The 13,276-nt window shown below is 41.6% G+C and overlaps 2 protein-coding genes and 1 long non-coding RNA gene across 3 annotated transcripts in view; 2 read left to right on the forward strand and 1 right to left on the reverse strand.

Annotated features, from left to right (window-relative positions):
• Window positions 1–13,276, reverse strand: part of LOC135260544 (NXPE family member 2-like) — a 136,218-nt gene that overhangs the window by 28,493 nt on the left and 94,449 nt on the right. The window lies entirely within an intron of this gene.
• Window positions 25–7,731, forward strand: LOC135260563 (uncharacterized). Its single transcript, XR_010331662.1, has 3 exons — window positions 25–259; window positions 4,081–4,196; window positions 4,844–7,731. It is a non-coding gene; the product is annotated as an uncharacterized LOC135260563 (long non-coding RNA).
• Window positions 7,742–12,699, forward strand: LOC135260265 (NXPE family member 2-like). The gene is made up of 4 exons (XM_064345509.1): window positions 7,742–8,495; window positions 9,474–9,535; window positions 9,832–10,056; window positions 11,382–12,699. The coding sequence occupies exons 1-4, from the start codon at window positions 7,870–7,872 to the stop codon at window positions 11,912–11,914; spliced, it is 1,446 nt and encodes a 481-aa protein (XP_064201579.1). The 5' UTR covers window positions 7,742–7,869; the 3' UTR covers window positions 11,915–12,699.

The following is a 13,276-nucleotide window of genomic DNA, read 5'->3' on the forward strand; positions in this document are numbered from 1 at the left end:
AGCCCTTTAAACCCAGAAGTTTAATCTGTCGCTTTCTGCTCTGCGAACACCGCTTGTCATATTTTCTTTTACTCTTTCTTTTGGAAGTATTCTTTGCGCGGTTTTAATACAGTAGGTGAAAAATAAAGAAAAGGTCCGCAAAATAATCGGTGCATTTTGTGCCGTCAAAGATTTATCATCACTCCATGAGGTTCCTCACAACATTGTCCACAGCGGTTTTTAAGTATTACATTTATACCTACTGCCATTGTGATAACGGGTAAGTTACTTTTTCAATGAAAACAATTATTAATCCGTTAAATATGAACTAATAATTCCACAGGAGTTCATTATGAGTCTCCCAGTCGTCTATACAAAATGCGTATGGATAAATAAATAGATTATTATCAGCTTTGGAGATGTTGGATCGCAGTCAATGGTAATGTGCGCGCTATCATGTTCCTGCGAACACTGTGTTCGAAACGTTGGTTATGTTTTAATTTTAGAGTTGAGCAGTGAAAACCGATTAAAATTAAACAGAACAAGTGAAATTAAGACATTACTGTTCAATACCGGATTTCCATGGCCTATAGGCTACATTAAAGCGTAAATTATTACCGAATCAAGAACTGTGTTGGAAATTCTTAAAGTCCGTTATGTCGGGAAGTAAGTATTCCAGGAATTATTTTAATTTACAATGAAACTGAAATTATACACTACAGTAAGTGGGCGTCAATAAGTAGGGCTAAGTAATCCGACAGTTTAATGCCAAATCGTACTCTATTAAAAAACTTTTTTAATACGTCTCAAGCATGCAAAACGAAAAATAATCATTTTTGTTTCGAATGGTAGTATTGATGATATTTTTAAAGACACGAATAGTGATGTGGAACCATGTTTTATGTGTATGTACTTTGTGTGTGCCCTGCATTCATGCATGTAAGATTTTTCACCCCAGTCGTTTTTTTTCCTCTGACAATTGTTGCCCTAATCTTTCTATGCTTGGGCATATCTGTTCACTCATCATCGGTGTGCGTATTCAGTGCAAGGCAAAATATTATTTGCCTTGTGAGGAACTTCTTGCGTAACGAGGCAGAAACATTCAACGCAATCATGCAACACAAAGTTAAAAAATAAAATATATATATATATATTTTTTTTTTTAACTTTGTGTTGAATGATTGCGTTGAATGTTTCTGCCTCGTTACGCAAGAAGTTCCTCACAAGGCAAGAAGTTCCTCACGAGGTTTCAAAAGAACATAATATTCCATTGTTGGTGTTATTCAGGAGTCGGATGGGTGTAGGGACAAAAGTGGTCTTCAGTGACGGGGCGGAATTACCCCCGAGGGCAGAAGTTTATACTCCGCATAGATTTGGTGTTGCGGGGTCCTGTGCGACTTGCTCTCCATTTTTTCTGGCCTGTTTTTCAGAGATGGTCTTGGCCAAATATCTTTCTGCTTTTTCGAGTAAGAATATTTAAGTGGGCTCAGGTTCACCCCAAATCAGGGAACCAAACCAACCGTGGATACCGAATTTGAGAACAGATTCAATAAAGCAGCTGTAAAAAGCCTGTCCATTAGGACGTACATGCCTGCAGGCTTCTCAGTTTTCTCAAGAAGAAAAAGCGCCTGTTGACATTTTGTGCAGATCTGTTCAGCATTAATCTTAAATGCGAGCTTGAAGTCTATTATCGTACCAAGGTGTAGGTACTCCTCTGCCCACTCAGTCCATCCAGTCTGAGTGAAGGGGCTGGTAGGAGTGTGTCGGAGGTCTATGACCATCTCCTTCGTCTTTGAAGCGTTGAGGTTGAGGTGATTGTCCTCACAGCAGCCAGCAGAAGTGGCTACCACAGACTGGAGCTGCATATGCGAGTTTGATACATCCAGAATTACAGTATAAATAGAGTATTTAAAGATGAGCACATCTAGTTCAGTGCCCCTGCAGTCGTCTGTGTACAATGTGAACAGCACTGGGGATATCGATATCACAGAGCCCTGGGGACTTACTGTTGAGGAGGTTTTGACAGACCTGCAATGGCCATTGAATTTCACCTGTTTATATTCTGTCTGTCCATAAAGGCAGACTACAGTATCAGGTGTGGGTTTACATTCAACTTGAATAGTCTGCGACCTATAGGATGGGGTTTGACAGTATTTAAATTTCCTCGAGCAGTCAAAGAACACCACCCCGGCCTGGGTGTTGTGTGTCTCATGGTGACAAGGCACACATTGCAGTAGAGTGAAGAAGACAGGGTCATCCACACACCTTTCTATCTTTAAAGCACATGGAAGCTGATCCATGGAGGTGCCTATATCCTCCTGCAGTTTTGAAAGATCCTTCCTCTCATAACATTACATTACTACTGATGTCAGTGCCGCTAGACGGGAATCAGTGTTGCAAGCGGGGTTACTTTTCTTAGGAATGGGGCAAATAACAGGATTTCCATGTGAAGCGCTGGAGTGCTCCACCAACGAGCTGTTAAACCACTCACAGAAGGTCCCAGACAACTGACTATAACATGTTTATTTGAGTCGACCAGTTAGCCTGCCTGGTCCTGGTGCATTGTTGGGATTTACATGTTTAAAGATTCTCTCTACATCCTCTCTGCGGACTATAACAGCTGTTGTTAAGGATGACATATCTGAGAGGTTGGGGGGGAGCTCATTTCTTTCGAATGCTGAAGTCTGTCTGGTTGAAGGGTGGCACGGTGGTGCAGTAGGTAGCACTGTCACAGCAAGAAGGTATTGGGTTCAAAAATCCAGCCTGGGCCTTTCTGTGTGGAGTTTTCATGTTCTCCCTGTGTCTGCGTGGGTTTCCTCCGGGTACTTTGACTTCCTCCCACAGTCCAAAACCATACAGGTTAGGTTCACTGGACACTCTAAATTACCCACAGGTATGAGTGTGAGGTGAATGGTGAGTGAATGGTGTGTGTGCCCTGCGATAAATCGGCGGCCTGTCCAGGGTGTATTCCTGCTTCTCGCCCAATGATAGACTCCAGCACCCCCGGCAACTCTACCTGTCTGGTTGAAGCAAGAACTAAAATTTACTGAGGTTGTCAGCATAGTCCAATGAGCTACCAACTATGGGACTAAATTTGACTGCAAGACCGGTCAGCATTTTCACGCTCTGCCGTGCCTCCCTAACATCTCCATTTTGAAGGAGTTGGACAAGATCAATCGGAGGAGGTGGAGGTGGGGCTGGCCCGGTCACTTCGACCCAGACAGATGGACAGTTCATATGGAGAAATTGTATTTCCCCTTTCTCTGTGGGGTAGGCTGTGACTGAGAACATACAGCGCATCCTGAGGAGAACCATGCAGCCAAACTAGAACACAAGAACATGAGCATACATACTGAGGGGAACAGATTATTTAGCACAACTGGAACACAATAATGAACAGAGAGGATAACAGGCCACCTAGAACATAAGAGTCCATAATGAGAATAGGCCATTCGGCACGTCTAGGCTTGTGTACGTCATCACTCTGCCAAACCTTGAACTAGTGAAAGTTCACCTAGTGAAAGTGCAGAAGTCTATACATTACATTACATTACATTACAGGCATTTAGCAGACGCTCTTATCCAGAGCGACGTACAACAAGTGCATTGGTTCACGATGTAGAGGTGCAAAAGAAACACTAGAGTGAAGTAAGGATCGTAGTGCCAGAAGTGACCACCTCGATCAGGACTCCAACCCTGTAGAGTAAGCTGTTCAGCAAACAAGAATCCTACCAAGTACAAACTAGCACTGGAATCACATTTGCCTAATCAGACAAAAACAACAATCCTGCCAAATACACTAACGTAATCATATTATCCTAACTAGGTACAGTGAGCTAAACTATAGGCTAGGGAGGGGTGGGGAGAGGTGCAGCCTGAAGAGATGAGTCTTCAGTCTGCGCTTGAAGGTGGTAAGATTCTCTGCTGTTCTGACCGCCACGGGGAGGTCATTCCACCAGCGAGGGGCCAGGACAGACAGCAGACGGGAGCGGGAAGTACAGACGCGATACATCAGATTTCTGTCCCAGCTATCAGAATTCACTGATTAATTATCACCATTTCAGTAATAATTACTTTTCTGGGGATTCACTTGTTTTACAGAAAACCACATCACCGTGAACATGCAGAAGAGGAGCCTTGTATTCTGAGGTGGATGTATAATTATCCAAAGAAGCCTTTCACCCATTTTTCACTCATTTTTCTGAACAGCCATCATGGTAAATGATTCATTTTCATCATTAAAATTTTCAATTTCTTGGCAGTATTTTTTCATTCCATATCCGTATTGCATTTATTTTTTGTAATTTGAGAAACTGGCAAAAAAAGAACAGTTTCTGTAACGTGATAAGGAAAGTAAAGCAAAACTGAGTTCTGATTATGTGATTTGATCTGATCAGAATGAATGCATTATTTTTTAGAAAAATCACCGAAAATCAGAAAGTCAAATACAGTTTTACAGAATTTCAGATATCTTTACCTTTAGATATCTTATCACCTACGCTGCCCTGTGGGGCTCTTTGGGGAGCTCCGTACCAGACCTGGGTCAAATGCATATTTGTTTTGGATTCAAATACTTTTCTACCCATTACTTATGTTCTCTGGTATACTGGAACCAATGAAATACTCTCAAAAATGCACACCATGCCTTCTGGTCATATTGGCAGGCTCAATTACATCAGGCAAGACCAACAGAGCACAGAAAAGTATTTGAATCCAAGACAAATGCGTATTTGACCCAGGTCTGCCACGTACACTTTAGTTAAAATTGAAGTTATGGGTCAGAATTATGTGCCATCGGGTCATAATGCCCGTCTTTAGCAGGACAAAGTAATGCAATAAATAAAACATTTTTTTTTTTTTTCAGAGTACTGAACCAGTACACCTTGCTCTGGTGCCTGTACGATGCAGAGGCAACTTGTTGATCAAGACACTACTTTTCATTTTTATTTTTGTTATTTCTTTTTCTTCTTATTTGTCAGGAACTTACAACTGGACTACCTTAATGGTAATAGCCATTTCATTTTTAAAAAATAGTTCAGAAATGCCACCTTGACATACAGAATTCAGAAGATATGGAAATTTTGTCAGTGTCAAAGCTAATTTCATTCAGAAAACATTGTTACACAATTGTAATGCTATAAATGAGGCCAAAGAGCAGGAAATGTATAGTTATACTGCGTTCATCAGAACATTTGGTCGAAAAATCCGAAGTACATGTGGGATAAACATTCCAGTAGGTGGTTGTTAATATACTCAATTCATGTACCAGTTAAGGTTAAACCATAGAGAAATTATCTTGCATTGCTCCATTTATCATATCATCAGTGGTGGACAAAGTACACAACTCCATTACTTGAGTCAAAGTATAGACGCTTTCCACGGTAACAACATACACAAATGTTACTGCGCATGTGCGTTGTTCTGACCCTAACTTAACTTCCGGCAGACTACCGCAAACAATCAATAACAACGGAGTCACTTTAGACTATTTCTGATAACAAGCAAAATAAATAATAAGTAAATGATGTTAGCTAGATAGTTAAAACTATGTCAAGCCAGTATTATTTGGGGTTACCAGTCGAAGAAAAGAACCGTTACTTGGCCAAACTCAAATGCGATAACGTTACACTACCAGAAAAACAAGCGACAGAAACAGATAACTGTTGACAGTATTGCACCTTGCGGAACATCATACATTCCTTGCATAATCCATAACTATTCTGGTTACATGCACATTCTTGTGTAAAAAGTGCACTCTTTCTATTACATTGCTTAAAAACGATGATTACATGAGACACAAAATGGGGCTAGTGCTGGGCAGCATGTGTAGCCAATGCAATTACTATAGGTATTTATTTGTATAGCATGCATTGATGGAAAAACACCGTGGCTCTAATAGTTTGGGTCATCTTGCTAGGTTACCACAACAAAAAATGATCAAGCAATGCAACATTGTCAAGTCATTGGAAACAGGTATCAAAATGTTCGTTAAAAACGTAGCTATAGCGTATCAACTACTAGCATTGATCTAACGTTTCTGTGTATAATTTATACAATCTTAGCTACGTTTAGCTAGCTAGCTAGCTAGAATTAATTTAGTTAGCTAATTGTTCATAACTATTAAAGGCTTGTTACTGGTCAGCTAGCTATTAGCTATCGCTTATCATGAGTTTGTTACCTGAAACAAAGTCAGTGCTACAGTGAGAGCACCTAGTCGACCACCTTCGTTCGACAGACAGGAAAACGTAAACTGATTTGCAACTATATATGAAATAGGTGAAATATCGGTAACAACCTGTACCTAGTTAAGTAAGAAAAAATGTCCTTGTTATCCTCCCGTGGTTATTTTTTCAACACTTTGACGATTTTTTTTCGGTGCCGGCAAATTAGTCAGAGGTGGTCCAGCGCTAGCTTTTGGTTGCTAAAGGGGACGTGTATCCACAACCCTATAAATTAATGGAACTTAACATAAATTTGCTAGCATCCTGTATAAATGTCCTGTCTTGCGTATTTGAGGTTAATATGAGAAAGGGCGATCCCTATCAGCACGTCTAGGAATCCGTACATATTCACTGTTGTCACTCAAGTCGCAGGACGCAAAATAGCCGTTGGGAAAGCAGTTTGAATGTATGAAGCAACGTCTACGCCATTGGCTTTAATGGGTCACGATGAGATAATTACGAGCGTGTTGCTTGTCTTAAAGTTGATATAGTAAATAAGGCTGTATTAGTATTACTAAATGTTTATGTATGAAGTTGATTTATTTATTTATACAGTTTATTATGTGTATTTTTACAGGACTTACATTTGAATAGGTAACGATGTCCAGTTATTTCTCAAAAATACGAAGTAACGGGCAAGCACCAGCTATAATAATCGCAGGGATTCAAGCAATTCGTCTCACAAACGTTAGCTAACGTTTACATACCTCGACATGCTATTTCAGGTTGGACGGCGAGTTTTTGAATGCAGCGATGTAGTTCGTGCGCGGTAAGCAGAGCAAACATTTAAAACAATATGAATCTTTCTGAATTTCACAAATCTCAAACATGGACTTGAGATATAGCCATGGATGCTCTGGTGGCGAAGAATCATCCTTATCTTCTGCCGTCGCCATCATTACCGCCGCCAAGTTCAAATTGAACTGTTCAATCTCTGGTGCAACAAGCAAGCACTTTGAACTTGACCGACAGCCTATTAGGAGTAGGCTACTGTGATTGGTTTCTCTCCTGTGAGGAACACAGCGTGTGGCCAATCGCATTTTAGAAAATAAAAAAAGATTCAACTGATGACTTCAAAGCTATGCTTCAAAGTAACGAGTAACGACAACCTTCATAGAAATGTAGTGGAGTCAAAAGTACAATATTTCAAATGTAGTGGAGTAAAAGTCATAAGTTTCCAAAAAAATAAATACTCAAGTAAAGTACAGATACTCGAAAAATGTACTTAAGTATAGTACTTGTACTTACTGTCCACCCCTGCATATCATGTACCTGTGTCCATACTATATCACAATGGCCTCTACTAAAACTGCTCAACAGAGCTCAGCTGAGGTCTATGGTCCAGGGTCCGAGCTTCTTATTTTACTTTCAGATTTCATGTGATGGCTAATTTTCTCTGGATTAATTTCCACGTGTGAGATGTAGAGGCAGGTAACTGCCAAAATAAAGGATACAATAAATGGGGGATACAAAGTATAATGAAAGCAGGAGCATCCACACAGGTGGGGTTCTTGACTTGTGCGAGTAACATACCAGCAGTTCTTGCAAACGCACCTTCCCATTGTTTTGACAGAAGAAATCTTGGTGATTCCAAATGAGGCGTGGTTGTTTGAAATGAGATTTACATTTTTTTTTTAAACAGGAGCCAGCTAAAAATTCATTCAGAGAGATGTCTGTGGAAGACATAATGCGTTCGGTATGGGACGATCTCCCACCAGCCGGCAAATTCAGCTCTATTGAAAGCTCCTCCAGTGGCCAGCACAGTGTGGTCAACCTGGAGCAGCCCGGAGCCCAGTACTGTGTGGGGGACAGCGTGAACGTGCTGGTGAATATGAAGGACCACAGGGGGAACCCAAAGGTGCATGGAGGCGACTTCATCCTGGCCCGAATCCACTCTCCCAATCTCCAGGCTTCTGCATCAGGAGAAGTTACTGACCTGCTCAATGGCTCCTACCGGGTGCGTTTCCGCCTGTTCTGGCCTGGAGACATACTGGTGTCTGTGCTTCTCATGCACTCCTCTGAGGCTGTCGGGATCCTCAGGAGAATCAGTGCGCACAACTACGATAAGGTCATATACACCGGAATCTTCTACAGTGGGAACAAAACTGAGGAATCTCAGTGCGGCATCCGGCTGAAAGCAGACAAGCCTCTCTGCGAGTACAGGAAGAAGGAAGACGCGGAGTACTACGCCTGTGTCCGACCCGAAACCCTTCCCTGCAGCACCCTGAGGACCATGAGCTCCAGAAATGGCCCAATTTCTAACATGACCAGGGATGAGCGTTTGCTCCTGAGCAGGTAAAGCCTGGTTTGTGCACACTGTGAGCCTTTAGAGCACTGGTTCCTGAACTTGGTCCTGGTGACCCGTATGCATGCTGGTTGTCATCTCAACCACAATCGAAATCCCAGAATTTTCACAAAAAATTTGTACATAAAGAAAAACTTTTTTCAAGGAAAGCTGCATGTTATTACTGTAAGGGACCAAAACTGTCCCGAAAATATACTTAGTGAAACCCCTTATGTACTGCGATATTGACAGCTGTGTCCTGATGTTAATTCTCAAGGGAGCTATGAGGGTATAAATTCCACTGTAACAAGTCCCACAGAACCGCACAGGCACGGAGCACATGGTTTTATTGACGAATCGCAACAGAATACTGTCACCGTCGTTATTGCTCTTGTTGCTGATGCTGTCCGTGACCATGTGCATCCGTTGTGAATTCCCCGGTCTCACTGCAGGCAGTGCAGATAAAGGTTAGCACTAATCACGTAACTGCCCACAGCTGCAACTACCACCCGGCTAAACCACTCCCCCCATCTCTCCGCCTGCACCCGTCACCACAACCAGACCTCCCCCCGTCACTTCCGCCAATGAGACGACTTCAGAGCTCACTTGTTGCCAAGGATATGACCACTATGAATTTAATAATATAAATGTCTGCCATCAGCTTGACAACAGCCATCAGAGGTGTTCTTCTCAGGGGTCCCCAGGACTGAGTTAGGGAACCACTGCATTAGAGCTGTACTAGAATAACAGAGGTGGGCAATCTACACATGGGTCCTGTTTCTGAACACCCAGATTATCATGTGTGTTGTTCTGGTCTGTCTCCATAGCATCCATAGTTTACTCAAGTGCTACTGACAAGAGTTCCAGTTTAGATTTAGAATGGCTTCTTTGGTAAAGCCAATCTCCAGAAACAGCAAATTAAATTTTGAATTTAACCTTTATTTGTACTGGATCTAGCCCTCTAAATCTGTTACAACTTTCTTTTGAAGGAAAAACATTGGAATAGAAATGAGAAACAGCTTTGGTCCTGTGAAAGTCATCAGTTGTGCCGGTATGTCCCTGCATGTCTGTGGCTGTCAATCTCACCTTCTCTCCTACTATTCTAACTTCTGATTTCCAAGGGTCACTGTTATCAAATTGTGGATGTGTGTAAATTGCCAGACACTCTAGCCAACACAAAATGGTCTCACAATGTCAGTGGGATGTTTTGTCAGACATGGCAGCTGCATATTTTTATAGCCAGTGACACTGTCTTGTTTCTGCTGACTGTCAAATCCACACATCTACATTCACCTCCATGAATCATTTCATTTTCTCTTTCGTTCTCTATGTTTTTCATTCCTTTAGCGGGAACCCATAGACCAACTGAAAAGTGTGTGGCAGGTTTTGGAATGACGTCTCCTTCACCGAGCGGCTACTTCCTTAAAAACAGATGGTCTTCCACCTCCTGCCAGACGGGAAACTTCTTCAGTGCGGGCGCCATCAGCAGATGTCTGAAGGGAAGGAACCTGAAACTCATGGGAGACTCCACTGTGCGCCAGTGGCAAGAGGAACTCAGCAGAGTGCTAAAAGGTAACGGCGATTTGGGTGTGTGCTGGAGCCTCCAGGTGGCTCCCACCATAAAAGACGCTCGTTCCGAGACATTGCATTACATTACAGGCATTTAGCAGATGTTCTTGTCCAGAGTGAATTACACAACTTTGTTTTTTTTTAACATTGCATCCATTTATACAGCTGGATATATACTGAAGCAATGTCTCAAGGATACAATGGCAGTGTCCTACTGGGGAAACGGAATTTGCAACTTTTAGGTTACCCAACTAACTCCTTACACCTGTTATACTACACTGTTGCCCTAAGCACCAGCAAAGCACGAGCCCTGCGACTGGGTGTTGAACTTCATCAAATAACCAGCATTAACAGATAGATACAGCTGAGTATTATCAGCATAAATATGTTTGCGTATGATGTTACCAAGAGGAAATATATAGATTGAGACCAAAACTGGCCCTAAAATTTACCCTTGAGGAACGCCATAAATTATTGGAGCTGAAGATGATAGAGTACGTGATCAGCAATAGCAATACAAACCTTTCTGGCTGAAAGATGAGATGAAAACAAGTCCAGAGAAATGCTAGCAATACAAACACATATTCTAAGGAGGTCCAGTAAAATGGCAGGATCTCCTGTATCCAAGGCAGCACTGAGATCTAATAAAAACCTAAATGGAATTACCAGCACCACAGCATTATCATTTCTGACAAGGTCATTGGCCACTTTAAGTAAAGCAGTTTCAGTGCATTCCATTGAGAAGATGCCAGACTGGAATTTTTCAAAAAGCTTATTTCTACTCAGGATGGAAATAGCTTGGAACCCAACTTTTTTAGAATCTTTGAAAGGAAGAGCATCTTGGTCTGAAGTTACTTAAACTTGTAAACGTGAAATCTGTTACGTCTTGCCAAAATTCTTTCAACTGAAATGTGGATATTGAAAGCAGAGAACCGAAATATGTGCCAAAATATGAAATTTATTCTGAACATGTATTCTTCAAGATGATAACAACAGGTAATGTTATAGCTTGTCATTATGAAACAATTTTGGCATTTATAATGCATTGTAAATGATGATGTTTTAACTTTCTGGATAACGTAATACATTCACTGTATGTTTAATGTAATAACTTGACAGATGATGTAAAGACTTATTGCATTATCTAGTGGATCGCATTGCATTATTTTACCAGATGGGTGGATACATTTTTGATTTATAGTGACAGATCAGCAGATTGAGAGCGTGAAGACCAACAAATGATCTTGAGTGACAGTGTATTTATAAGGGACACCATGAGATTACCCGAGGTTACCCAAGTCATTCTCAGAGATGCTTTCCCGTTTCAGGTCTGAAATGTGTGAAACCGTACGATGTTCATTCCTCTGTCCTGGCTGTGGACCCACAAAGGAACATCACTGTCCAGTGGAAGATGCACAGCCATCCATTTGTCATTGGCAACAAAGTGGTCAAAGATGCCCTGGGGTACGTTTCCAGAGAAGTAGACAGAGTAGCGGTTGGCGACGTGGTGGTCATTGGAGTGGGACAGCATTTTAGGCCCTTCCCCCTGGAGATCTTCGTCCAGAGGCTGATCAACATGCGTAAGGCCATCCTGAGGCTCCACGAACGCAGCCCCCAGACCCTCGTCGTCATCAAGCTGGAGAACACCAGGGAGTTCAACTCAGTGATGACCCACCTGAGTGACTGGTTTGGCTACGTTCAGAACCTGGCTCAGAGAAAGGTGTTCAGGGACCTGAAGGTGGTGCTGGTAGACGCTTGGGACATGACAACAGCCGCCAACACCTTCGCCATCCACCCTAACAGCATGATTGTTTCCAATGAGATAGCCTTGGCTCTGTCACACCTCTGTCATGATGCATAGAGGTTCTTTCTGAAAGGAACTATATAGCAGGGGTTTCTAACTCCATTTCCGGTAGAGACTGTGTTTAAAGCACACTCAGGGGGGCTTGTGTTACTAGGTTTGTTTTACAGTACATTTGTGGCTTTGCCATTTTTTAATTGTGCCTCTCATATTAACAGTAGGCATTTGATACTGGGGTGGGATTTCAGTGCGTATTAATGATTATAGGATAACTAATTTAATTTTAAAAAAATATTTAATGTCAGTCCCAAGGGCGGCGACAGGGTGGTGCAGAATTGAGCTTGCCTACCCTAGCTTCCGCCTTGCCCAACCAATCAAAAATAAGAAGAAAAAAAGTTAATTTTGACATCTAATCAACTGTAAAGTCATGTAAATCTAATCAGAATACTAAACTAGCTAGGGCTGACCGTATGCCAATTTCACTCATTGTGCAGAAAGCAGAGTCTCTTAAGAGTTATGCACTTCACATTGTACGTCGCTTAGGATAAAAGCGTCTGCCAAATAAATGGAATGTAATGTAACAAAGCTGCTGCTATTTGACCTGTTTTTATGAGGTGACACTTTTTGTCAAGAAATTCAATAACCATAACCTCACCTATTTACTTTCAGTTTTTTATTTTTATATCTTTTCATATTTAGGTCTGGGCTATTAAAAGCCTTGATCAAGATATGTGCTACTTAGCAGTTCCTAGTCAGTTAGCTTGCTGAGTTAGCTAGCGAAGCGACATCGTTGACTGTTGGCTCAAAGCGCCAGAAATTTACACATTTAAAATAAACATTAAAAAAATAAAAATAAAAAAAACACCCATGTCTCTCTACAAATACACTACAGTTACTCATGAACATCCACAGACCTTGTTGTGAACAGTTTCATCAAAAACTACTTTCAACCAGAGTTATGTGAGCCGTGCATTGACCATGCAAAGCCTCAACCAAATACGGAAGTGTTCTGCGGGGTGGTGCAGACAACGTTTTAAAACGTGTGCATTGCACCATTAAATATCGCTGTAAGTTGGTGGGGTTCCCAAAGCATTCCCAAAACTCTTTCACGTGAGATGCAAGTATCGAAAGATTCCACGCCTACAATAAGAAAACATTGTACTTTTTCAAGGGACCACTGGCAGCCAGCCAGAATATTATTTTAAGTTTCACTTAAATCTTTGTGGTTTTTTTTTGTCTCAGCATAAACACAATCACTTGCGGCTTCAAATTATATATACGCAGCTGCGGGCTTACACTTAAAGAACATTTGCAACCATATGACCTAAATTAAATGTCTCTGTTTACTTGGCATGTACCATTAAGCACACAGAAGCTGCATTTGCACGCCCTGTTGTGAAAGCAAAGATCCACTTCATAATC

Source organism: Anguilla rostrata, chromosome 8 (genome assembly GCF_018555375.3).
Source record: "Anguilla rostrata isolate EN2019 chromosome 8, ASM1855537v3, whole genome shotgun sequence".
Taxonomy (NCBI): domain Eukaryota; kingdom Metazoa; phylum Chordata; class Actinopteri; order Anguilliformes; family Anguillidae; genus Anguilla; species Anguilla rostrata.